The sequence below is a fragment of the Suncus etruscus genome, chromosome 14 (genome assembly GCF_024139225.1).
Source record: "Suncus etruscus isolate mSunEtr1 chromosome 14, mSunEtr1.pri.cur, whole genome shotgun sequence".
NCBI lineage: Eukaryota > Metazoa > Chordata > Mammalia > Eulipotyphla > Soricidae > Suncus > Suncus etruscus.
Window position 1 is genome coordinate 40,222,288 of NC_064861.1, and position 27,557 is coordinate 40,249,844.

A 27,557-nucleotide genomic window follows, 5' to 3' on the forward strand; every position below is an offset into this window, starting at 1 on the left:
ATTGAGAGGAGAGATTTCTGAGTAAGTAACTTTTCTAAAGTCAAATGCTTCCGAAGTGTAAGAGCTTACATTTAAAACGAAGGCTTATTAAGAGTTCATATTTCTATTGTATTTATTTATATAATTTGTATATTTATATAACAGTCTGCATCAAAAGTTTGGAAATATAGCCTGTAGGTCTATCACCTGCTCTGTAAGGTCTTGTAGAAAATAGCTTTCCTTATTCATTTACATACTGCCTGGGTACTTTAAGTTATAGAAACAAAGAGTAGTAGGAACAGATACTGTTGGCTCACAAATCCTAAAATATTGAAGATCAGGTTCTATAGAAAAATATGCAACTCTACATCTGCCTGTTAAAGAATTCTACTTTATGCTGCAAAAATTGCTCTGAGCATTTTCCTGTCTGTGCTAAAGCAAATAAAATGAAAGCATATCTTACTTTAGTATTAGCTTTCTTGAAACTTTTCTCAATAAACTTAGAAGTACCTTAAAAATTTACAAGCAGGGCGGTGTCCCATATGGTCTCCCATGTCTGCCAGGAGCTATTTCTGAGCAGACAGCCAGGAGTAACCCCTGAGAAACACCGGGTGTGGCCCAAAAACAAAACAAAACATAACAAAAAAATTTACAAGCAAAGAAAGGCTTTTTTTCTTTTGGAGTTATAAAAGTCAAATCTGCATATCATAAGATAACCATGGAGACCTCATTTTCCAGACTAAAAGATTGTTTTTGCATTTTCTCATCATCTCTCATTCTTCACCAGAAGTATTCCTTCTCCATTCTCCATATTCTATTCTCTACTTCAAATGAAATATATAATTTATATATATATATATATATATATATATATATATATATATATATATATATATATATATATATATTTGATTTTGGGCCACACCCGGCGGTGCTCAGGGGTTACTCCTGGCTGTCTGCTCAGAAATAGCTCCTGGCAGGCACGGGGGACCATATGGGACACCGGGATTCGAACCAACCACCTTTGGTCCTGGATCGGCTGCTTGCAAGGCAAACGCCGCTGTGCTATCTCTCCGGGCCCCTAAATAGAAGTTTTTTAAAAAGAAGTTTAAACTTCTTTTTTTTCCTTTTTTATATATAATTATCTTTATTTAAACATCGTGATTACAAACATGATTATAGTTGTATGATTACAGTCATGTAAAGAACACCCCCCTTCACCAGTGCAACATTCCCACCACCAATTTCCCAGATCACCCTCCTCCCCACCCCCCTACACCTGTACTCGAGACAGGCTTTCTACTTCCCTCATTCATTCACATTGTTATGATAGTTTTCAGCGTAGTCATCTCTCCAACTGCACTCATCACTCTATGTGATAAGCTTCATGTCATGAGCTGCACCTACCAGCCCTCATCTCTCTTGTCTCTGAGATACTGTTAAAAATGTCTTTCATTTTTCTTAAAGCCCATAGATGAGTGAAACCATTCTGCATCTTTCTCTCTCCCTCTGACTTACTTCACTCAGCATAATAGATTCCATGTACTAAACTTCTTTTTTAAAAGGAAGTTTTTTAAAAAGTTTTTTCTGGTAGATAGCATAGTAGGCAGGGTGTTTGTTTTGCACTTGGCTGACCCAGGTTCAATCGCTAGCACCCATATGGTCCTCTAAACCCCATAGGTACAGAGTCAGGCATAAACCTGAGCATTGCCTGGCATGGCCTCAAATCCATATAATAAATTATATGTATTATATGTCAAATCTAAAGGAGTCTGCTGAGCAAAGGTATAGTATAATGGAGGGGCTGGAGAGATAGCACAGTGGTGGGGTGTTTGCCTTGTCTGCAGCCCATCTAGGAAGGACAGTGGTTCAAATTCCGGCATCCCATATGGTCCCCCGTGACTGCCGGGAGCAATCCGAGCACTGCTGGGTGTGGCAAACCAAAAGAAAAAAAAAGAGAGAGAGATAGTATAATGGGTATGGAGTTTACCCTGCAGGTGGCTGACCAGGGTTCACTCTTCAACACCCCAAACAATCCTCCAAACCTCCCAAGTATTGCCAGGAGTGAAGCAGTGATGCCTGAGTGACAATGGGTGTGACCCCCAAACACAATCCAAGAAAAATGGGAAACAGCACAATAGTATAGCACAGCTGTAAAGAACTTTCCTTGGACACAGCAACCCAGGTTCAATCCTTGGCATCTCATATGGTCCCCAGAGTCTGTCAGAAGTAATTCCTGAGTATAGAGCCAGGAGTAACTCCTGAACATTGCTAGATATGATAGAACAAATCAAACCAAAAAAGAAAACAGTTTGCTAAGGAAGTGGTGAGACCTTGGAAGATCAGTGGACAGATGCTGACACTGGTGAGGAGTTGAATCACTGTACACCTACTAACAGTATAATAAAACAGTAGAACTCTTATTAACAATATTGTAAATCGCTAGGCATAAAGACAAATAGAAAAAAATAAAGATTTTTTTTTTGGGGGGGGAACCATATAGAATACCAGGGATAGACCTCAAATTGGTTGTGCGCAAGGCAAAAGTGCCCCCTGATGTTTACTATTGCCTCCTGCCCTAAAAAAATGTAATTTTAAAAAGTTATTCAGGAACCATAAGGGACCTCATTATACTATGCTTTGTATAAAGTTTGAAATTTACCATAGTTCTCCTTACCAGAAGAAACATAATCTCTAAGGAAAAATATATTGTGACCCAAGAAGAGTTTAAAAATTTATACTTAACATGTATTTTTTTTCCCTTTTATTTAAAACTATTTTTATAATTTATTTTTTTGGGCCAGAGTATAGTAAAGCAGGTTGGGCATTTGCCTTACATGCAGGCTAGAGAATTAGTAGAGGAGGTAAGGTGCTTGACTTACACATGGCCAAACGGGATTCAATCCCTGGCAGTCTAGATCATGCCCCAAGACCACCAGGAGTAATTGTTCCTGAGTACAGAGTCAGGAGTATCACTGAAGGGTGTTACCATAAATAAATAAATAAATAAATAAATAAATAAATAAATAAATAAATAAATAAATAAAATATTTCTCTTTTGGAAGGGCCATGCCTGGTAATATATAGGATCCACTCCTTATTCTATATTTGGGTCAGTCTTGGCAATACTCAGAAAGATTTATATGGTGCCAATAATTTTGACCAGGTTCACTGACACATGCAAAGCAAGTACCTTAATCTCTGCACTTGAGAAAGCTTTCAATAAAAAACTTATTAATTTTTATAATAAGTTTTAAAAGAACTTAAATTATCCTCAAAAATGTTAGTGTAGTCACACTAACTAGCTTCTATAAGATGTCATCTATCAAATTATTCTCTGAATTTACTATCATCAATTTGCAACAAGGCAAGTTTTTCTCTGTAAAAAATAAGAATTTTTGTGTTCCATTAAGAATTAAGTTCGTGCAAGAGAAACAGTATAACGGGTAGGACATTTTCCTTGCACACAGTCAACTAGGCAGGTTTCAATCTCTGGCGTCCCAAATCTACCAGGAGTAATTTCTGAGTACAGAACAAGAAATAGCCCTGAGCATTGCCAGGTGTGCCCCTTAAAAAAGAATTAAGTCTGTTTTTATTAAATTAAAAACAGTCTACCTTAAAGAAAACACTCTTTTACTACTACCTAAGATCTTAGAAAAATATAATACATTGGGAGAAAACACTGCTTGGATTTATTCATACCTCTTTCTTCCTCATGTTTTTTGGCAGATGCACTTTTAGGTCTTCCTCTTCCTCGTCTGATATGATCTGAATGGCTGTTACTTCGAGACCTCTTTCTGTTTTCTAAATCCTTATTAACTGTAGAATTTATCTTCTCTCGCCTAGCTCTCTCTGTTCGTCTCCTCTTCGCCTCATGTTTGTTTTCTGTATGGATGAATAAAAATATATTTTTTAAGGGCTTAACACAAACTGTTTGCCCAAGTTCTCACTGATTTCTTTTTGTCTTTCTAAATTGCACTGGGATCTGCTATGTCCCTCATGCCATGTATAAAAAGAAAAAGTTCAATAGAAATAAAATTTACATCAATCAACACTTAAAACAGAAGTCAACTTTATTTGGGACCTCTGATTTCAGTCTCTACAAGTTCAAAATAACTTCACAGTGATCTTTCTCCCTCACTACTAAGCTAAAAATGCTGAAGTTCGAAAAAGAAAATGATGCTTTTTGTCTGGAACCGCCATCTTCCAGAGGTTTTTTTTTTTGTTTTGTTTTGTTTTGTTTTTGTTTTTTACAGTAAATCTCAGTCATGACCAACACAAAGAGAAAAAAGCGGGGAGCACTATTATGTTTCCTAGACCTTGTAGAAAACATGGAGTTGTTTCTTTGGCCACATACATGCTAATTTACAGGAAAGGTGATATTGTTGACTTAAAGGAAATGGGCACTGTTCAAAAAAGTAATGCCCACAAATGTTACCATTGGTGGAAAAACTGAGTCTACAATGTTATCCACCATACTGCTGGCATTATTGTAAGCAAACAAGGGCAAGATTCTTGCCAAGAAAATTAATCTTAGTTTTGAGCATATTAAGCACTCTAAAAGTCGAGACAGCTTCATGAAGCAGGTGAAGAAAAATAATCAGAAAAAGAAGGAAGCCAAAGAGAAAGAGACATGGATTTAGTTGAAGTGCTACCCTCAACACTTTGTGAGAACCAATGCAAAGGAACCTGAGCTGCCAGAACCCATTCCTTATGAATTCATGACATGAAAGGTGAGGAAGGAAGGAAGGAAGGAAGAAGGAAGGAAAGAAGGAAGGAAGGAAGGAAGGAAGGAAGGAAGGAAGGAAGGAAGGACCTATGAATTATAAAAAGAAAAAAAAGAAAAAGAAAATTATCTCCCCTTATCTAATTATATATTAAAATATTTCAAACAAAAATGACCTTAAAAATAAAAAAATACAATAAGATTACCAATAAAAGTAGAAAGCATCCATTTAAAGTATAAAACACCAGAAGTGAGTTTTCAATTTAGATAAAAACTAAAATATTTCTGACATTCTAAGTGAATCCACTAAATGAAATATTAAAGTTGGTTAATATGGTGGTAATTAAGATCAGAAACCACACTGAATTCTCAGTGCATCAACACAAGCAAATCAAAATGTTGCTTAAGTGTTAAAAACAAAAACAAAAACCAACCCTTTTTAAAATATGTACCTGAACTCAAATGCAAGAAGAGAATTTCCCCAAAGCCTAACATCACAGTAGTAAAGGACAAAACAAGATAGTAAAACTTATATCTTGGGACCGGAAAGATAGCACAGAGGCGTTTGCCTTGCAAGCAGCCGATCCAGGACCTAAGGTGGTTGGTTCGAATCCCGGTGTCCCATATGGTCCCCCGTGCCTGCCAGGAGCTATTTCTGAGCAGATAGCCAGGAGTAACCTCTGAGCACTGCCAGGTGTGACCCAAAAACCAAAAAAAAATTTTTTTTATATCACAAGGGGCTGGAGAGATAGCATGGATGTAAGGTGTTTGCTTTGCGTGCGGAAGGTCAGTGGTTCGAATCCCAGCATTCCATATGGTCCCCTGAGCCTGCCAGGAGTGATTTCTGAGCGTGGAGCCAGGAGTGACCCCTGAACACTGCTGGGTGTGACCCAAACACCAAACAAAAAAAAATTATATCTCAAGAACTAAAGGGAGCAGATTAGCATACTAAAATTAGTATACTTAATGATTATTATAAAATCTACTTTTAAGTAAAATAACAGTAATTTCTGAATATCATATCTTTGGAGTATAACACCATGTTTCAGGAAGACATGTGCCAATAAAGGAAAGATCATTTAATTATTCCAAATTTTAATAAACTGTCAAATAAAACCAAGGCCTTGTTAAAAGATTCAGAGCTAACTTGAAGTGGGTCTACCATTATGGGACAATATCAGCATCAGTAAAAATACTATCAAAACTATATCACAGTCAATATAAAAATTAGTAACATGAGAGTGTATTGTTAAATTAAACAGGTTCTGCACAGCCAAATAAACAACAACTAAAATTAAAAGATCCTATTGAATGAGAGAAAATATCCTATACCTGACAACACCAAACGTTTTCAAGGAAATCACAAAATTCAATAATAAAATTCAACAATAATAAAACCCAAACTTCCATCAAAAACATAAAGTCAAATGATATCAAATGGCCCAATCAGAAGGGGAATCTGTAGGATTCTCACCCACCACCCTCCATTGCAGCCTTTTAGTGTGTGTATAACGAACCTGCCTCCCCAGAAGGGATAGTTCTTAGGGAAATTAGTAATAACACAGTATCAGAAACAAATTCTCCCCATCAGGAAAATAATCAAATTTCAAACTATGAGGGTTTAAATATGGATTACCTCAGTAGTTTTAAGAAAGCATGCTCTTTCTTAATAGTCCTCTTTCTCCATATTGTGTTGAGTACCTTGCAAGGTACCTGAAGTGATGGTGGGTGTTGGACCCAGCAGGACTTTACCACTTTAAGCAAAGACCTGTTCGAGTGCTTCTCAATATTTACAATGGAAAATTCTAAGAGTAAAATTAATAGTCTAGATCACTCTGGAAGGAGGGTTGCAGGAGTCACATTATCTTATGAAATGCTGATAGGGGAAGGACAGTATACAGAAGTAAATAGGCAGTCAAAACTACCCTGTACTATTTTTTAAAGCTTTTCATGGAACTTGCATTGATGGCTTGGGAAAAGATAGACTCAGATACTGAGTTCAAGGGTAGTTATACAAAGATGATTCAGGGAGTTACGGAGCCATATGCAGTATTTGTAGGGAAAATGACAGAGGCAATTAAAATGCAGTTTAGAAATACGAAAATTCAAAATCTCTTGACAAAAACACTAGCCTTTGACAATGCTGTTTAAGATAAACATCAACAGCTTTTGCCCAAGGAAACCACCTGGTCCTTGTCCAAGGTGTGGCAAAGGATTTCATTGGGCAAGTAACTGTTGTTCGGTACCTAGTAAGTCTCCCAAGCACCAAGGTAGGGGTCAGAAGCCTATCTTGCAAGGACAGGTCATATGCTTTAAGTGTGGCAATATGGGCCATTTACAAAAACAATACAATTCACAACCTCTTTTTGAACCTGCTCAAGGACCCGCACCCTCGAAACCAAGTCTTAATCAACGTGTCTTGGGGAACTGATTAAGGGCCAATCTCTGGCTCCTCAACATCAGGGAACCTTTATATCAATAATTCAGCTTCCCAACCCAGACCAAGAGAACTCCACAGTTTGAGCTCTTTAAAGCCTGCCACCTCAGGAAGTTGTGGTTTAGATATGCCCCGTCTGGAGGACTTGACCATCCTTCCAGCTCACTGCCCTTATGATATTAGGTCTGGCATAAAAGGTACACTCCCTCAAGGGACTATAGGGATGATTTGAGGAAAAAGCAGTTTAATGCTCAAAGGAATAGTAATTCAACTGAAGATTATAATTCTGACAAAGTAGAGGAAATAATAGTTCTTGTTTCATTACCCATAATCCAGTGGTCCTCAAACTATGGCCCATGGGCCACATATTGTATTTGTATCTGTTTTGTTTCTTCATTGCAAAATAAGATATATGCAGTATGCATAATAATTCATTCATAAGTTTTGTTTTTACTAGAGTCAGACCCTCCAATGGTCTGAGGGACAGTGAACTGGCCCCCTGTTTAAAAAGTTTGAGGACCCCTGAATTCTAGACCTTTAAGAAAAGTGAAAATAAATCTCAAGTTTTATTACTTCCTTATGTTATGACTGGAAAAACCAGAACACATTAGGGAAGGAGGCTCTGGTAGTACTAACCCTGAGGGGTTTCTGCACTTATAGCTTTTACTGCTAAACTTAAAGAGGAAAATCCAATGCTAACTCTTGAAAATCAGGGCAGGAAAGTTGAAGGTATATTTGATTTGGAGACAGAAGAGCCTATGATTTATGAGAAATCCAAAACAATTAGAAAAGGATAGGAGAGGTCTTGCCTCCAAATACCATTCACTGGAGCTCTAGGTATTTGAAGTGCACTGGACTGAAAAATCATCAGGTGATATTCATATCTTATGGTAGCTCCATAGTTTCTTTGAACCTATGGAAATGTGATTTGCATAAACAACAGGGAGCAGAATATCACATCCCTCTCCAAAACACCTCCCAGTATGTAAATTCAGAAGTTTCGCTTTTTCCATTGAGCCACTGGGTTAAAGCACCTAGAACCCATTCCCACTGAATCGTAATAGGATATTTCAATCTGGATCCCCCAGTTGCCCATCCACAACACAAAATTAGAGGCACTTAGAAACTTAGTCGATGAACAGTTAAGGCTGGGACACATTGAAACTTCTTTTCCTAATTGGAATTCTCCAGTACTAATAAGAAACCATAATGTAGCTGGAGATTTTAACTGACTTAAGGTCTGTAAATTCTCAGATGGTTTTGATGGACAAGATGCAGAATGGCTTACTTTCACTGGTAGCCATTTGAAAAGACTGGCCTGTGATAGTAATTGACTTAAAGGACTGTTTTTTATAATATTTCTATATATCCATGAAGCTATGTATTCTTCCTTCAAACCTGAACGTGAGGCATTCATTTCATTCAGTCTTGTCACAATATCCCACCACTGTCTTCTGGCCTTGAGAGTTTCTTGTGACATGTCTGCTGTAAGTCTTAGGGATGCTCCTTTGAATGTAATTTCCCTTTTTGATCTTGCTGCTTTCAGTATTCTATCTCTATCTGTGGGATTTGTCATTGTAACAAGGATGTGTCTTGGGATGTTTTTCTTTGGGTCTCTTTTAGCTGGTACTCTTCGGGCATGCAGGATTTGATTGCATGTAGTCTTTAACTCTGGGAGTATCTCTTTGATGATGTCTTTGACAGTTGATTCTTCCTGGAGATCTCCTATCTGAGTCTCTGGGACGCCAATGATTATGTTGTTTCTGTTGAGTTTATCAAAGACTTCTATTTTCATCTGTTCACATTCCTTGAGTACTTTTTCCATTGCCTGTTCATTTGTCTTAAGGTTCTTTTCCAATTTCTTCTGTTGTGTTGAGTTTTTCTGCATCACATCTTCCAGTACTCTGATTCTCTCCTCAGCTGCTGATACCCTGCTGGCGAGGCCATCCATTGAGGTTTTCAGTTGAGCTACCATGTTTTTCAGATGTTATTTCAGTTTGGAGTTTTCTGATTTCTGTCTTTGTGTTCTGTTCAGATCGATCTATGCTTTCTTTGAGTTCTTCAAACATCTTCCATATTGCTATTTTAAGTTCCTTATCCAAGAGGTTAATCAGGTGATTGGAATTTATTAGGTCATCTGAGCTTTTGTCTTCATTCTCTGTACATGGTGTTTGCCTGCGAGGTTTCCCCATTGTCACGCTTGTAGTGTGGTTTTTCCTGCATGTTGTGGTGGGGTTCATTGGTTAGAAAGAGTGCGCGGCCGCTCTTTTGCTGCCTCTAGTTGACAGTTTTTTTGGGGTGCACTCCCTAGGCCTCTGAGGAGACCTTCAGGGATTCAGAAACACAGGCAGACAGGCGCAGGAGAAGTTTCCCTTGAAGTCCTCAGAGTGAACAAAGGCACAGCAGGGTGGAGCCTCCACAGGCCAGAGAGCTCAGCTTATTGGACAGCGAACCCCACAGCCAGAATTTATTCACTGGGCAGCTTCAAAATGCAGTTTTTTGGGGGTGCACTCCCTAGGCCTCTGAGGAGACCTTCAGGGATTCAGAAACATAGGCAGACAGGATATTTCTATATATCCAGAACAGAAAAATATTTGCCTTTCAGCTCCTTCACTTAATAACAGGGCCCCTATGTAGCGATTTTCATGGACTGTTTTGCCTCAGGGCATGGCAAATTCACCCACCATGTGTCAATATTCTGTTAATGTGCTTTTACATCCAGCTCATAAAACGTTTCCCCAGGTATATTTAGTGACTTACATGGATGGCATCTGTTGGCTCAGACTCACAAGGGATTGCAATGTTCTTATGAATTTGTCATCTGTTGCTTGCAGGGTGCTGTTTAACAATAGCCACAGAAAAAACCCAGACTACCTCCACTTCAATACTTGAGCTTTGTATTGGAACATATTTCAGTGCATCCCCAAAAGATTTCTGTTTATTAGAAAAATCTAAAAACTCTTAATGACTTTCAAAAGCTCTTACAGATATAAATTGGACCTGTGCCTCCCTTGGGATTCCAAACTCAGAATTCAGCAGATTACTTAGTACTTTGTAAAGAAATCCAGACTTAAATAGCCTGAGGTATTTAACTTAAAAGACTGAACAGGAATTAGATATTTTTCATGAACCATCTAAAAAAGTCCTATTTTCCAGGTTCATGCCTGGAGAGAAGATGTGGCTTTTAATTTTTGCAACCACTCAATCCTCTACAGCTACTATTGCTCAGCTATCTGGACCTCTAGAATGGGTTTACTTACACAACAAGCAACCTCGCATGTTTGTGTCCTATTTGGAATTGATCTCTGCTCTTATCATCAGGGCAAGGCTCAGAACAATTTCCTTGTTTGGTTTTGATCCTGAAATAATAGTGCTGCCAATTCAAGAAAAGGAAATAGAATGTATATTATCCCTCAGTGAGCCCCTTTAACGAGCACTACCTGATTTTTAAGAAGTTTCCTTCCATTTTCCTACTGGAAAGGCTTGGGTCTTCATTAAGAGGACATATTTTGTGGTCTCATCTATTATCTATTCCTCCCGTATAGCTGACACCCCCGTGTTTTACACTGACAGGTTGTCATCAGGAAAAGGCATTATTACTGCCCCTTTGCTGACCACAACAGTGCCTACTAAGTACAAATCTGCTCAGCAAGTAGAACTTGCTACTTTAATTAGTCATGTTTAAATTTCATGTTTCAGAGCTGTGGAATTTAGTAAGCAAATCAGCTTATGTAGTAGGATTGTTCCCAAGCATAATAACTGCTTCTTTAAATGCTCAATCCAGGTTGCTCAATATTTGCTGCAATTAAAAGCCCTCCTGCAAAAATGTTCTGAGTCAATTTTTATCATTCACATAAGAGCCCACTCTGGCCTCCCAGGTCTTTGGGGAATGAAACTGCTGATTATCTGGCCATGCCAATATTTAAGTCACCTGCAGAAGAACATGCAGCACTTCATACAATTGTACAAATGCTCTTCATTTGCATGTCAACTATCATATTCCAGGGAAGCAAGACAAATAGTCAATACATGTACAATTTGCACAATCTTGAATAAAAGAACACATGTATCTGGAGCCAGTCCCAGAGATTTACAGTCTAACAAATAATGGCAAATGGATATTAAACGTGTTGACTTTTTTCCAAAGACACTCTATCTTCATGTGGTGGTAGATATTCCCATTTTATATGGGGAGTTCCAATGACTTCAGAACGAGCTAAAGCAGTTTACTCCTCATGCTTCAGTTCTTTTCTTCTATGGGGGTTCTCCCAATTCACAAAGACAGACAATGGCCCAGCCTACACCAGTAAAACTTTCAATCATTTTATATGAAATTGGTCAAATCAAACACATCACTGGCATTCCATATAATCTGCAAGCCAAGCCATAGTTGAAAGAGCTCACCAAACTCTCAAAACTTCACTATTAAAACATAGAAAAAGAGGCATGCCACCCAAAGACATTTTATTCTTAACATTATCTTCACTAAACTTCTTAAATTTACTCCAATGAGAGCTCTATACAGCGGCAGAAAAAAACTTTAAAAAAAGATGTGTAGGGGTCAGAGTGATAGCACAGTGGTAGGGCATTTGCCTTGCATGCAGGCAACCCTGGATGGACCTGTTTGATTCCCACATGGTCTCCTAGCCTGCCAGGAGTGATTTCCGAGCACAGTACCAGGAGTAACCCAAGCACTGTTGGATATGACCAAAAACCAAAGCAAATCAACAAACAAACAAAAAAAGATGTTCAGGTATAAAAACAAATACTTCACCTATTTGAGGACAAACAGATAATGGATTCATTATTCAAGTTAAAGAATATGCTTATGCTGCTACAAATGGCAACCCTGCCACTACACCTTGTCAGAAGCAGGATTCTCACAAATAAAAAAAACTCAGACACAAATGCATGATAAGAGTATAAACCTTCCCTCAGAACCAACAGATTGTTAAAAAAATGTGGGCTGGAAACAAACTGTGACATCAAAAGGTAACTGGGATAATAAGTTGACATTGAGAGCCTGATTCCTGTTACATATTTGGGCACAAAAAAGGACATAAAAGGCTGCTGCTCTGCTCCCTGCCCGGTTTCCTGCTTTTCTATGCTCATTCTTTGGTCTTCCTCCACTAAGCTGCTTTCCCTGTTAGCAGGTTTGTGTGGTGGGATTCCTTGCTTGAGTGCTGGATTTCCTGAACCTGTTCTTGTACCTTTTCACTGTGTGGATTATTTCCTGAGGCAATGTTTGCTTCCAGACCTGCATCTCACCAGATTCTCATTTTGGAGCCTGGGCTCCACTTGCACTGAAGAAACAATAATAGCCCTTGTAAAATATATTCACAATTTCTTCATTATTCTCCATTTCTGTGGGCATTATCCAAATCAAAAACAGTCCCTATAAAGCAGCCTATATATGTAATGTACATATCTCCTCTTTTCTTCATTAAGTAATTCCATGAAATCTGAGGCTGGCGAGATAGTATAAGGGGTAAAATGACTTGAGAGTGGCTAGTCCTGGTTCCCTGGTACTACATATACCACCAATTGTTGCCTGAAGTGACCCTGGAGCAGAGCCACGAATAGACACTGAATACTGCTGTGTGTGGCACAGCTCTTAACCCAATTTTTAAAAGACCTGACATTCATTGACCTCTCTCACCTTGACCTTTCTTGCCAATCCCATCTCATAACACTAGCCACTATACTTCACATAAAATGAGTTTCTTCCTCTCCCTTGAGTCTCTTCTTTACTAAAAAATAAAAGGCATATTCATAATTAGCAAATGTAAAACAGTACTCTTAATACAACTATTCAATGGAATACCCATATGGAAAACCAAATTTTAAGATCTGGAACTGATTTTGTTTTCACTGATAAACAAAAACCCTGCTTTTCTCAATAGTGGCAGACCAAATATTTGAATAAACTATAGCAATTTGAAAGTGATCAAAAATTTTTTTGAAAAGGTAATCCCTACTACAGTGCTCAGGATGTGGTCCATAGTGCATCTATAAACAGAATCAGAAAATATAGAATCTCATATCTATTTCTTCAAATTGACAATTTTAAACTTAAAAAAAATCTGGTCAACCATTTACTTAGAAATTAAATCTCGTAAGAATAAGACTTTTTGTTTTATTTTTTTTTATATCTGAGGGGCGCACTTGAAGTGCTGGAGGCAGGAAGCGTGGCACTAAGGATCACTCCTAGCAATGCTTTTCATTTTCATGATCAGTGGCCAGCAGGACCAACACTTGACTGTAGTCACCAAGGTTATACCCAAATATGGAATTCAGGGCCTCTCTATTACTTGGACCATATTCACTGCCCAACACAATTTAGGTTGGTGGGGGGAGGGGTGTTGTTTATTTGTTTTAAATTATTGCCAGGGCCAGAGAAAGCTGAAAGAACTAGAGTGACTGCATGTGGGAGGCCTGGATTCAATTCTTGGCGCATCATAGTCCAAGAGCAGCAACAGGAATGACACCCCAGCACCAATCTAGGAGTAATCCCAGAATACTGCTGGTGTGCTTCCAAACCACCCCACACCCACACATCTCAACAAACTCAATCCCAAAAATAATATAATAAACTATATATACGCAGTTCATTTGGAATAATGTCAAATCATAAATAAATTGCACTAAGGTCCTTTGCACACATGCAAAACACTGAGTATTTTGGTTTTGTCTTTTGGTGACTGAAAGTTATAGGATTTCACTGATTATTTTGAGAAATAATACACAGCTATCTCAACTTATAATTCTTTTTGTTCTTGTTTTAATCTTTTGGGTCCTTAGTTAAAACTGTTCCAGGACTACTGTTGGAATAACCAGTTTTTACTTTATTCAGGATAATTCTTCTTTGCATTGTGTTTGTCCCTCCCGGGGGTGGGGGGAAATTACCTCTGGATTGACCCCCTATCCCTCCCTACTGGTTTCTCCACCTAGGGGGGTAATTCTACTCTTCAAAATAAAGACTTCAGGAAAGAGAGGCTTCTTGCAGTTTCAGTCCAACAGATAGCCTGCTGTTCTGCCTGCCTGCCGTTACCCCTTGCCTGCTTGCAGATAGCTTGTGGTGAAAGTTCCTGAATCTGTTTGATTTCCTTGACCTTGTATGGATTATTTCCTGTGTCAGCATTGCTTCCAGACCTGCATTCTCCAATACCCCCGGAATTGGGGCATGAGGCTTCCACTACTATGCATGCAAAGCATGTACTCCAGCCCTTTGAGCTATCTCTTGGCAATGTAAACCATTCTTTTTTTTTTTAATTGGTTTTTTTGTTTTTTGTTTTTGTTTTTGTTTTTTTTTGCCACACCTGGTGATGTTCAGCGGTTGCTCCTAGCTATGGGCTCAGAAATTGCTCCTGCTAGGGGGACCATATGGGACACTGGGGAATAAGCCAGGTTCGTCCGGGGATCGAACCAGGTCCATCTTGGATCTGCCGCATGCAAGCCCTACCGCTGTGCTATCACTCTGGCCCAATGTAAACAAGTCTAAATGAAGATACTGAAAAACAAAAAAAAAAATTAGTTGTGATCTTTCTAAAGTTAAAAGGTATGAGTTCAGAGTATAGAGAGTAGGGCACTTGCCTTGCACATGGTCAACGTGGGTTCAATCCCTGTACTGCATATGGACCCTCAAATCCCACCCACAGTGATCCCTGAGTACTGCCAAATATGGCCCAAAAAACAAAGCAAAAATAAAAACCAGCTTAAAAAAAAATTTTTTTTTGATTTTCTGGGCCACACCTGGTGACACTCAGGGGTTACTACTGGCTATGTACTCAGAAATTGCTCCTGGCTTGGGGGACCATATAGGAGATTGAGCCGCAGTCCCTCCTGGATCAGCTGTGTGCAAAGCAAATGCCCTACCACTGTGCCATCGCTCCAGTCACCCAACTTAAAATTTAAAGTCAATTTTTCCTTAACTACATATGAAGGGGCCCAAAGAGATAGCACAGCAGTTTTTGCCTTGCAAGCAGCCAATCCAGGACCAAAGGTGGTTGGTTCGAATCCCGGTGTCCCATATGGTCCCCCGTGCCTGCCAGGAGCTATTTCTGAGCAGACAGCCAGGAGTAACCCCTGAGCACCGCCGGGTGTGGCCCAAAAACCAAAAAAAAAAACAAAAAACAAAAAAAAAACTACATATGAAGTACACACTCTCAAATGTTACATCATTAAATTCTACCAATTTAAATCTTTTGTTTTTGTTTCTTTTTGTTGTTGTTGTTGTTTGGTTTTGGGGGGTCACACCCGGCGGTTCTCAGGGGTTACTCCTGGCTCTATGCTCAGAAATCACTCCTGGCAGGCAAAGGATATGGAATGCCGGGATTCAAATCACCATCTGTCCTAGATCAGCTGTGTGCAAGGCAAATGCCCTACAGTTGTGCTATCTCTTTGGCCCCCAATTTAAATCTAGTATCATAAACACTACCCAAATTTTCATTTTTTCAGAACACAGTAACAAATTATAAAAACAGGTCTGACCGGCCCAAAGACTATCCGATCCTCAAAGTTCTTTTTAATTTGGGGGGATAGTTTTGGGTAACACCTGGCTATTTTCAGAGCTTACTCCTGACTCTACACTCAGGGATTACTCCTGGCAGTGATCGGTATAATATGAGGTGCTGAGGATTGAGCCCAGGTTGGCTCATGCAAGGCAAACACCCTATTTGACGTATGATTTACATGTCTTCAAAATTCTGGCAGTGTACCAAGATCAAGGAGTACTTTTCTTTTTCTTTTGCTTTAGTTTTTGGGCCACACCCAATGACACTCAGGGGTTACTCCTGGCTACGTGCTGAGAAATTGCTCCTAGCTTGGGGGACCATCTGGGATGCCGGGGGATCAAACCGCGTTCTGTCCTGGGTCAGCTGCGTGTAAGGAAAATGCCCACCCTACCACTGCGCCATCGCTCTGGCCCTAAGAGTGCTTTTCTTTGGAAAACAATTCTGTGAGACACCAGCACAGCAACAGAAATAATGTTCAAGACATATTAAGTGCACAATTGTGATTCCTAATTGCCATTTAATGTGCCTTACATAACAAAATATAAAAAACCATACCATCTCTGGAAAGTTAAACACCCAAGATATCAAAACTTCCCATATACATAGAGTATTTTTTTATTGTACTAAAAAATAGGCAACAAAATGCTTCCACCAATTTGTTTTTGTTTTCTGGGCCAAACCAGTGATGATCACATGTGCCTCCTAGCTCTGTGCTCAGAAATTACTAATGGCAGGCTTGGGGGACCTACGGTAATAGAATGCTGGGGATTAAACCCAGGTTGGCTGCATGCAAAGCAGACACCCTACCTGCTGTGCTATCACTCTGGCCCCAATTTTTACCATTTTTTTAAAAAAGCATTTACACTTAAAAATGAAATAACGGGGGCCGGGTAGGTGGCGCTGGAGGTAAGGTGTCTGCCTTGCAAGCGCTAGCCAAGGAAGGACCGCGGTTCGATCCCCCGGCATCCCATATGGTCCCCCCAAGCCAGGGGCGACTTCTGAGCACATAGCCAGGAGTAACCCCTGAGCGTCAAACGGGTGTGGCCCAAAAAAACCAAAAAAAAAAAAAAAAAAAAAAGAAAAAGAAATAACGTGGGGCCGGGTGGTGGCGCTAGAGGTAAGGTGTCTGCCTTGCCTGCCTTGGACGGACCGCAGTTCGATCCCCCCGAGTCCCATATGGTCCCCCAAGCCAGGAGCGCATAGGCATAGCCAGGAGTAACCCCTAAGCATCACCGGGTGTGGCTCAAAAAAACAAAAAAACAAAAAAACAAAACAAAAAAAAAGAAATAACGTGGGGCCAGAGCAATAGCACAGTGGTAGGGTGTTTGCCTTGCATGCAGCTGATTCAGGATGGACAGTGGTTCAAATCCCGGCATCCCATATGGACCCCCATGCCTGCCAGGAGCGATTTCTGAGCATAGAGCCAGGAGTGACTCCTAATGCTGCCAGGTGTGACCCCTCCCCCCCCCAAAAAAAGAGAGAGATAATGTGAGATAGCTTTGGTAACTTGTTTTTAGAACAATGAAAAACATATCTATAAAATAATTAATAATCCTTTAAGTTTTTCAAAAATGAAGAAAGAAATATTGGTAAGATTTGAACATTATGCTAATTAGACTTAGCTTCTTTCTTTCTATTGCATCAGAGGGTAGATTCTCCTGGGTGCATCTGTTCTATGCAAATAACTGAGTTTAGGCTTAGTTTATTGTGAATAACATCTTACTTAATTTCTTATATAGTCACACCAGTCTGCTTTATCTTTTGGGAATATTTTTGCTTTCCAAGTGGTGCTCAGGAAACCACAGCAACCACCAAATGATTCTCTAACAATCAGGCTAGCAATTCAATGAGAGGTGTGGGGATGCAGTGTTGCTGAGAGTTGTAGAGTTTTGTTCCACATCTTTCTTTGAACGAAAATTAGTTGTTTTTGAAAAATTATTTTATAGTTTAGGTAACATGGTTACAATAGTGTTAACATTTATTGTTTTGACATACAAAGTTCCTGCACCTCAACATCAGCAAGGTACTTGGTCCTATGTTACTTCAAGTTTGAAATTCTTCCTTATCTCTTCCTTACCACTTCCTCTCCAGATACTAACTTCTTGATCTGAATTTAGTTAATCTAAGACCAAGAAATTGATATCATTCAATATTTTCTATTACCTATTTCTCTGCATACCACAGATAGATGGTAATTCAGTATTTGTCCTTCTCCTGATGACTTGTGAAAATACTTTAGTTGAAAATTTTTACTTAAAGATGTATGGTTCTAGTATTCTATGTTTCATATGTTAAATGAAATTTCAAATCACTAAAATAGAAAAATTTAGGTTTTTGTGTATGTGCTATGGAAGTCCCCAAGCAATACTCTAGGGGTTCAGGGACTGAACCCAAAGATACTTGGTTAGCCTGATCATTCAGTGCTTGTGTCAGTGATGCTCTTGGCCATGAAAACGGCCCCTATTATGTTCAAATATGACTGGGAACAATCCTAGCAACATGCCCTCAAAAGAACCTCCAGGCTATATCATATGGTGGGGGGGGGGGGAGGAAGACAAATGGTGTATCAGAGTTCAAACATGTACCCTGGATACTGTAAGAAATATGTACCCCAATCCCTTAAATTTTTATTTTATACTTTGTAATTTTTATTTCACTCAGGCCAGAGATAAGCTCTGAGCATCACCAGGTACAGTCCAAACCCACCCTACCCCCTATAAATTTAATAATTATCTGACTGCTCTTCAAAAGACCTGTATCAATTTTTATTACCACTGCTAGTAAAACAATCATCATGCTAACGTGCTCAAAAAACACACTTAGAGGGGCCAGAGTGATAGCATAGCAGTAGGGCATTTGCCTTGCATGCAGACTACCGAGGTTGGACTGGGTTCAATCTCCAGCATCCCATATGGTCCTCCAAGCCTGCCAGGAACGACTTCCGAGCACAGAGCAAGGAGTAACTCCTGAGCACCGCTGGGTGTGGCTCAAAACCCAAAAATTTAAATAAATAAAAAAAAGCACTTAGGCCCAGAAAATGGCTCAATAGCTTAGCCATAAAAGGTCATTTCAATTTTTTCAATTGTGTAACCATGATTATTAATGAAGTTGATCTTTCTAAAAAATGTTTAATCAATTTTTTGTTTCTTCCATAAATTCTTGACTAATTAAATCCAAAATGTTCTAGATCCAACTGACAATAATCACTTAAAAAACTGTACATTTAAAAAACTATACTCTGGGGCCGGGCGGTGGCGCTCGAGGTAAGGTGCCTGCCTTACCTGCGCTAGCCTAGGAGACGGACCGCGGTTCGATCCCCCGGCGTCCCATATGGTCCCCCAAGCCAGGAGCAACTTCTGAGCGCATAGCCAGGAGTAACCCCTGAGCGTCACCGGGTGTGGCCCAAAAACCAAAAAAAAAAAAAAAAAAAAAACTATACTCTTCTAGGGGCCGGGCGGTGGCGCTAAAGGTAAGGTGCTTGCCTTGCCTGCGCTAGCCTTGGACGGACCGCGGTTCGATCCCCCGGTGTCCCATATGGTCCCCCAAGCCAGGAGCAACTTCTGAGCGCATAGCCAGGAGTAACCCCTGAGCGTAACTGGGTGTGGCCCAAAAACCAAAAAAAAAAAAAAAACTATACTCTTCTTGTGAGACTGAGAGTATGGGGATAAAACATCTGCTTGCCTTGCCATGTCACTTTTTGATCCCCAGTATCAGAATCCAACCCTGAGTACTACTGGGTAGGCATAGCCTAACTCCCTGCCCCAATTATATTCTCAATATAAAACATAAAATAATACATAAAACATTATCTAAGGCAAACCTTACTGAAGATTTTTAACTATACCCTCCCTCCTCCTCCTCTTCAGCTTTTCCTCGTGCCCCGGCAGCCCTAGCGTCTCCTACTCTCTCAGCCCGTCCTCCCTGCTCGCTCCACCTCCTCCCGAGCCCCCCCCACTCTCCTTTCCCCCCTCCCTCTCCTTTCTTGCACCCTCCGAAAAGAAAAAAATAAAGAAAAAGAAAATATTTTTTAACTATAGGGGCCAGAGAGATAGCACAGTCGTAGGACATTAGCCTTGCAAGTGGTCAACCCAGGACCAACAGTGGTGGTTCAAATCCCAGCATCCCATATGGCCCCCCATGCCTACCAGGAGCAATTTCTGAGCCGAAAGCCAGGAGTAACTCCTGAGCACCGCTGGGTGTGACCCCAAAAAACAAACAAAAAAAATTTGTTAACTATAAAAATGAGTATTTATTGGGGCCATCACAATAGTACAGTAGCTTAGGGTGCTTCCCTTGCACGTGGCCAACCCAAGTTAAAATCCTGGAATGCTAAATGGGCCCCTAACTCCATCATGACTGATCCCAGAGATACAGGAGTAAACTGGATACCCCCCTTAAAAAACAGTATTGTGGGGCCGGAGAGATAACATGGAGGTAGGGCGTTTGCCTTTCATGCAGCAGGATGGTGGTTTGAATCCCAGCATCCCATATGGTACCGCGAGCCTGCCAGGAATGATTTCTTTTTTTTTTTTTTTTTTTGGTTTTGGGCCACACCCAACGGTGCTCAGGGGTTACTCCTAGCTGTCTGCTCAGAAATAGCTCCTGGCAGGCACGGGGGACCATATGGGACACCGGGATTCGAACCAACCACCTTTGGTCCTGGAGCGACTGCTTGCAAGCAAACACTGCTGTGCTATCTCTCCGGGCCCCAGGAGCGATTTCTTAGTGTAGAGCCAGGAGTAAACCCCTGAGTGCTGTCGGTGTGACCCAAACCCCACCCCCAAAACAGTACTGAGTACCTACATACCAAACTCAAGACATGTTCTTAAACATTTCAATTCCCTCTTTTTTTTTATTTTTTTTTATTTTTGGGTCACACCCGGCAGCACTCGGGTTATTCCTGGCTCTATGCTCAGAAATCGCTCCTGGCAGGCTCGAGGGACCATATGGGATGCCAGGATTCAAACCATCATCTTTCTGCATGCAAGGCAAACGCCTTAACTCCATGCTCTCTCACCGGCCCGCATTTCAATTCTCTTAAAGTGGCATAAATCTGTTTCAAATACAAAATAAATATAAGTTGTTTAAGACAGTTAATTAAGCTGTTAGAAAGTGACAAATAGAAGGTGAGTCTATTGCACACTTCCGGTACAGTTTATTGGGCTGATATTAGGACTTTTGTTGAAGCTAGTTTGAGCACCCTCCCGCATATCTTCCAGGACACCTGGCAGCTATAATCAACCCATAAATGCAGTCCCCATCTCACTGGGCAAGCTCTAAAGATTCACTCTTTTCTCAAATGAGATGTAAACCAAGCTGTGAAAGATTATGGCTACCCTGGCCTACACAGCACAAAGTTGGCCATCTTAGGAGGAGAGGGTGGGAATTGAAGGAACTTTCTCAATCTAATCAAACCAATTTTTTTTCCTTTTTGGGCCACAGGGTTTACTCCTGGCTATGCACTGAGAAATCACTCCTGGCTTGGAGGACCATATGAAATCCTGGGGAATCAAACCGCAGTCTGTTCTAGCTTAGTGCATACAAGGCAAATGCCCTACCACTTGTGCCACTGCTCCGCCCCCAAATCCATTTTTTACAAGCCTACAGCAAATATATTCAATAAATAAAAACTAAAAGCTTTTCCTCTAAGATCTAGCACAAGATAAGGTGGCCACTCTCATCATTTCTTTTCAGTATCATTTTGGAAATACTTGCCATAGCACAATTAGGCAAGGAAAACAAGATTTCAAGGGCATCCACATAAGAAAGGAAGAAGTCAAGCTCTCACTATTTGCAGAAAATATGATACAATATTTAGAAAATGCTAAATACCCTCCAAAAAGCTACTCAAAACAATAGATTAGTAATGTGGAAGTCTAACAAATTAATATACAAAATATGTGTTTTTACATATAAATAATGAAAGAGAAGAAATATTTTTTAAAAATCTCGAGTGGAGGGGTGGAGTGATTGTGCAAACTGTAGGGCATTTGCCTTTCATACACTAACCTAGGACAGACTACGGTTCGATCTCCCGGCATCCCATATGGTCCCCCAAACCAGGGGCAATTTCTGAGCGCATAGCCAGGAGTAAAAACCTGAATGTTACTGGGCGTGGCCCAAAAACAAAAACAAAAAACAAATCTAAGGGGCCAGAGTAATAGACAGAGGGTAAGGCATTTGCCTTGCATGCAGACAACCCAAGTTTGGTCTCTGGTATCCCATCCATATTGTTCCCCAAGCCTGCCAAGAGTGATTTCTGAGCACAAAGCCAGGAGTAATCCTTAAGCGATACTGGGTGTGGCCCCAAAACAAAATAAAAATCCCATTCATAATTGTATCTCAGAAAATCAAGTACCTTGAAATTAACACTGCTTCAAGAAATAAGAGAACACAGGAAATAGAAACATGTATCCTGCACATGGATTGGGAGAATTGACAATATTAAAATGGCAGTATTTCCCAAAGTATTTTACAGATTTAATGCAAATCCTGTAAGGTTACTATGCCATCATTCAAAGAAATATAGCAAATGCTTCTGAAATTCATATGGAACAATATACGTCCATGAATAGCTAAAGCAATCCTTGGGGGTAGGGGAGATGGGATGCATCACTTTCCCCAACTTCAAACTGTACTATAAAGTAGTAGTCTTTAAAACAGCATGATACTGTGCCAAAGCAATAGCATAGCAAATAGGACATTCGCCTTGCATGTAGTCAACCCATGTTTGATCCCCAGCATCCCATATGATCTCCAGAGCCTGCCAGGAATGATCCCAGAGCGCAGAGCCAAGAGTAACCCTTCAACACCACTGGGTGTGGCCAAAAAATTAGCATGGTACTAGAATAAAGACGAACTCTTAGAATGGATGGAATAGACTTGAATATTCTAAGACTGATCTCATTAATCTTTGATAAAAGGCAAGAAATATAAAGTGAAACAAAGAAAACCTTTTCAACAAGTGAAGTTGGGAAATCTGCATGCAGAAAAAGTGAACTCGGACATTTCTTTGATGCTGTACACAAATGTCAAATAGAAATAGATTAAAACCCTTGATTATCAGGCTTGAAACTATAGAAGCTATCAAGTACATAGAGGAAAATGCAGGCAGCATGATATTGAAGCTAATATCACTTTCATCTTTCAAGAATGAAAAACCACTGGCCAACCAGGTGGAAGCATAACAAATGAGACTACAGTAAACTAAGACACTTCTTCAGCTCAAAGGAAACAGTAACTAGGATAAAAAGGCAACCCACCCAGTACTATTCACCCATCTGATACAGGTACTAGTAGAGCTTAGCAAGAAACAATCTAACCCCATCCAAAAATGGGAAAGAGTTAAATAGACATTTAACTTCTTCAAATCTTCAAAATCTTCTTCAAAGAAGAAATACAGAGGGCCGACTCTATCCTAGGCTTCGCCCTAGGATTGGTGCAAAAACTAAGACCACTAACTACAGAAGACTGATTAAAACAACAGTGATGGAACTTCTAGAACTATAAAGAAAGACTCCATTCTATGACCTGTGCAAATACCAGTATCTCTAGTTACAGAGGCCTGATTTTATCATCCACAACTGAGCAGAAAGTATCCGGACATCACAAAAGGACCTATGGGAGAGAATAAGAGCATGTTCAGAGCCTGTAGTTATTCCCATGACAATATACTTCAATGGCGGAGAAACCCTGTATCTCTTAGGCCAAGGGATTTCCCTTTCTAATCTCCCCAATATTAACTGTGCCTATGCAAAAAAAGGGAAAAAAAAGCACAAATTATTTTTTTTGTTATTGTTGTTGTTGCTTGTTTTTGTTTGGGGGGTTGTTTGTTTGTGCTTTGTTTTGTTATCTCAGGACCATAGTTATTGTTTGGTTGTTGTCTTTATTGCTGTGGTGCTTTTGGAGTTTTTTTTTTGGTTTGTTTTATTTTTATTATTGTATGCTTGTTATGTTTTTCTTCCTTTTTCCCTTCTCTTAAATTGATATTTATAGCCTCTAGAAGGACTCCTGTTTTTTTGCTTGTTTGATTTTTGTCCCCCCCCCACTTTTTTTTTCTCCTTCTAACAGAACCACATAACTTGAACCATCCTGTTCTGCCTCACAAATTGAAGGAGAAATAATGGAGAGTACCAAGACCAAACAGGCATATGAACATTGAGTAGAAATAAAAAATGATCAGATTTAAACACCAAATCCAAAGCTAATAACAACAGAATCAATACCCAATCTACAACAAGCTAGACACAGAGGGAACAACTTAGGAAGATTCAAATCAAAACCAAATTGAGATATCACTTCACACCATGAGAAAATGGTACATATAGGCCGGAGAGATAGCATGGAAATAAGGCATTTGCCTTGCATGCAGAAGAACAGTGGTTCGAATTCTGACATCCCATATGGTCCCCCGAGCCTGCCAAGAGCGATTTCTGAGCGTAGAGCCAGGAGTAACCCCTAAGCGCTGGTGGGTATGCTCCAAAAACCAAAAAAAAAAAAAAAAAAAAGGTACATATAAAAAAAATAAGAACAGGGCCGGAGCAGTGGTGCAAATGGTAAGAAGTCTGCCTTGTGCATGTTAGTCTAGAACCATGTCTAATCCCAGTGTCCCATATGGACCCCCAAGCCAAGAGTGATTTCTAATCCCTGAGCGTCACCAGGTGTGGCCCAAAAAAAAACAAAAAAGTAAATAAAAAGAATAAGAACAGTCAGTGTTGGCACGGATACAGGGAGAACAAGGTTTCTCATTCGCTGCTGGTAAATATATCAATTGGTCCAGCCTTCTTGAAAAACTATGAATATTCCTATAAAAAAAAAAAAAAACAAGAAACTTTCTATATGGTCCAGCAGTATCACTCCTAGAAATATACCCTAGGAACCCAAAATCACCAAGCACAACAGCCTTCTGCATTCCTACGTTCGTCACAGTACTATTCACAGTAGTCAGATTCTGAAAACAACCCAAAGGCGCAAAATTAGATGCGTGGACAAATTGTGGTACATATACATGATGGATTACTTGCAGAGGTTAGGAAAAATGAAGTCATGACATTTGTTTATACATAGATGATGATATAAAGAGTATTATGCTGAGTGAAATGAGTTAGAGGGAGAGGGATATACATAGAATGACTGCACTCATTTGTGGGATATAATAAAAGTATAGTATTAATATACAAAGACAATAGAGACAAGGGGAGGCAGATCAATCCATGGTAGGAAGCTTGTCACAAATATCAGGAAGTGCAGTTAGGGCTGAGAAAGGACCACTATGACAACGATAGTTGGAAATGATCACTCTGGATAAGAACTAGATGCTGAAAGGTGATAAAGTGATATGCATGATACTCCTTCAGTAACATTAATGCAAACCAGTGTCTAAAAGGGGTGAGGAGGAAGAGAGAAAGAGAAAGAGAGTTAGAGAGAGGAGGGAGAGAGGGAGGGAGGGAAGGAGGGAGGGAGGAAGGGAGGGCAATGGGAGGACAGGAGGAAACTGTGAACATTGGTGGCAAGAAATGTGCATTGGTGAATGGTGTTGTACGTTCTATCATTGAAACTCAATCATGAACAACTTTGTAACTGAAAAAAAAATACGACTGTATTATAAACAACCTTCCTACCATCAACCAATCTTCCTGGATCTTGATCTATTGTCTTTAGGTATTATTACTATGTTTTGTTTTTTAAAAAATATCCTGCTAATGAGTGTGATCATTGTATCCTAATCGCTCTCATTTCACCCAGCAATAATACTCTTCATATCCATCCATGTATAAAGCAAGATTAATTATTTCATTTTTCCTAAGACTGCATTGTATTCCATTGTGTAAGATATGCCATAGTTTCTTCATCCATTCATCTCTTCTTGGACACTTAAGTTGTTTCCAGATTTTGGCGATTGTGAATAGTTCTGTCTGTAATGAACATAGTAGTACAGATGCATTCCTTCACTGCATTATGATTTTTGGCTCTAAGGTTAGATTCCTAGTAGTGGTAATGCTAGGTTATATGGAAGAACAATTCTTAAGTTTTTTGGAAGGATGTCCGTATGTTCTAAAAAGGCTGGGCCATTAGACATTTCTACTAGCAGTGAATGAAAGTCTTTTTTTCCACATCCATGTAAGCACTGATTGTTTTTTTTTGGGGGGGGGGCCACACCCGTTTGATGCTCAGGGTTTACTCCTGGCTAAGTGCTCAGAAATCGGCCCTGGCTTGGGGGGACCATATAGGATGCCAGCGGATCAAACCGCGGTCCTTCCTTGGCTAGCGCTTGCAAGGCAGACACCTTACCTCTAGCGCCACCTCACCAGCCCCAGCACTGATTGTTTTAGTAATTTTGAATGTATGCCAGTGTGTGATGTGAGATGATCTCATTGTTGTTTTGATTGACTTGTGTCTGATGATTAATGTGGAACATATTTTTCATGTGCCTTTTGGCCATCTATTTCCTCCTTGAGGGCATTTCTGTTGCCAGTTTTTGGATAGACTTGGATGTTTTTTTCTTGTGAAGCTCTACCAGTGCCTTATACACCTTAGATATTAACTTCTTATCTTACGTATTTTGAATAAATAATCTCTCCCAATCTGCATGATTCTTTGTATCTGAGGTATCATTTCCTTTGAGGGTACAGGCGTTTCTTTTTTTTTTTTCTCCTTTTTTTTTTCATTATTAACAGTTTTAATTATTTCTTCTGAACATGAATAGAACATTGAGTGAAGATCATGAACAGTTCTTCTGAACATGGCATCTTTTGCCTATTCCTTGCTGCCAGAGACTTGACAGCGCTTCTCACAAATCTGAACCACATTTGGCTTTAGAGAGGAAGCAGTTGAGACCCTCAGTATGGCTCAAAGATGATCATCATTAAGTCTAGACCTGTACTTTGACTTACTGAAGTTCAATGTGGAGAATAACTTTTCACACAAATATGTGCTCCCCAAAAGGCACATGGTGTGCTCAGGGAAGCTGGGAGGCAATTCTCTCAAAAATTGCCCAGGCATGTCTGCTTTTCCACTAATCTCCCTGAACTTGGCTTTGAGATCAGAGTTGCATTGCAGGTCAATGAGCTCCATTTGAAGCACAGGAGGGGCATCTTGCACATCAAAGGAAAAGGGGTCCACACAAATTTGGAAAGTGGCTCTGTGCTTTCTGAAGTATGCAAATCTGTGATCAAATTCCTTCTCTAGCTTAAAAATAGCATCAACATATTTCTCACTACTGAATGGTATGCCTGCATCCACAAGTTCCTTGCATGCTGGGAAATGGCAAAGGTTTGTCTGAGAGAGCTGGGATTTCCATAACACAAGTTTTGTAGAAAATGCTCTCAGGTTGTCATAGGCAGCACTGATAAGCTGCCCCAGGCCTTGTAACATCTTGTTTAGTGCAACATTCAGCTTATGTGTGATGTCAACAAGAAAAGCTAAGTCCATGAGCCATCTGTGATCACTCAACTCAGAAACAGCATTCTCATCCTTCTCCATGAAGGCTTTCACTTCTTCTTTCAACTCAAAAAATCTTTTCAGGACATTTCCCCTGCTGAGCCAACGTACCTCGGTGAAACAGAGCACATCTCCATATTCTGACTCCATTTCCTCTAAAAAAGCATGGAACCTCCTATGCTTTAAGCCCCTGGATCTGATTTGGGTGATGTATTTCACAACAACAGACATCACATTGTCACACAGCAGGCATTTACTGCGAAGGGCCTGCTGATGGATAATGCAGTGAAGAGAAATGGCCTTCTCTACACCCTCCACTTCAACTTTTTTTGAACAAGTGCCACCAGTCCATTTTTCCTCCCTGTCACCGATGACGCTCCATTGGTTATTATTCCAACAAACCTCTTCCATGGCAAACCTGCATTCTCAATGGCATCACACAGATGCTGAAATATCTCATTAG

At 40.0% G+C, this 27,557-nt stretch overlaps 2 protein-coding genes across 3 annotated transcripts in view; one reads left to right on the forward strand and one right to left on the reverse strand.

Annotated features, from left to right (window-relative positions):
- Window positions 1-27,557, forward strand: part of GPT2 (glutamic--pyruvic transaminase 2) — a 690,974-nt gene that overhangs the window by 526,668 nt on the left and 136,749 nt on the right. The window lies entirely within an intron of this gene.
- Window positions 1-27,557, reverse strand: part of C14H16orf87 (chromosome 14 C16orf87 homolog) — a 61,356-nt gene that overhangs the window by 19,094 nt on the left and 14,705 nt on the right. The window contains exon 3 of one of the 2 annotated variants that reach the window (XM_049786268.1): window positions 3,682-3,864. The exons of the other annotated variant lie outside the window; for it this stretch is intronic. Within the exon in view, the coding sequence (XP_049642225.1) occupies window positions 3,682-3,864 (183 nt within the window). The remainder of the gene's footprint in view (window positions 1-3,681; window positions 3,865-27,557) is intronic. 2 annotated transcript variants of the gene reach the window in all.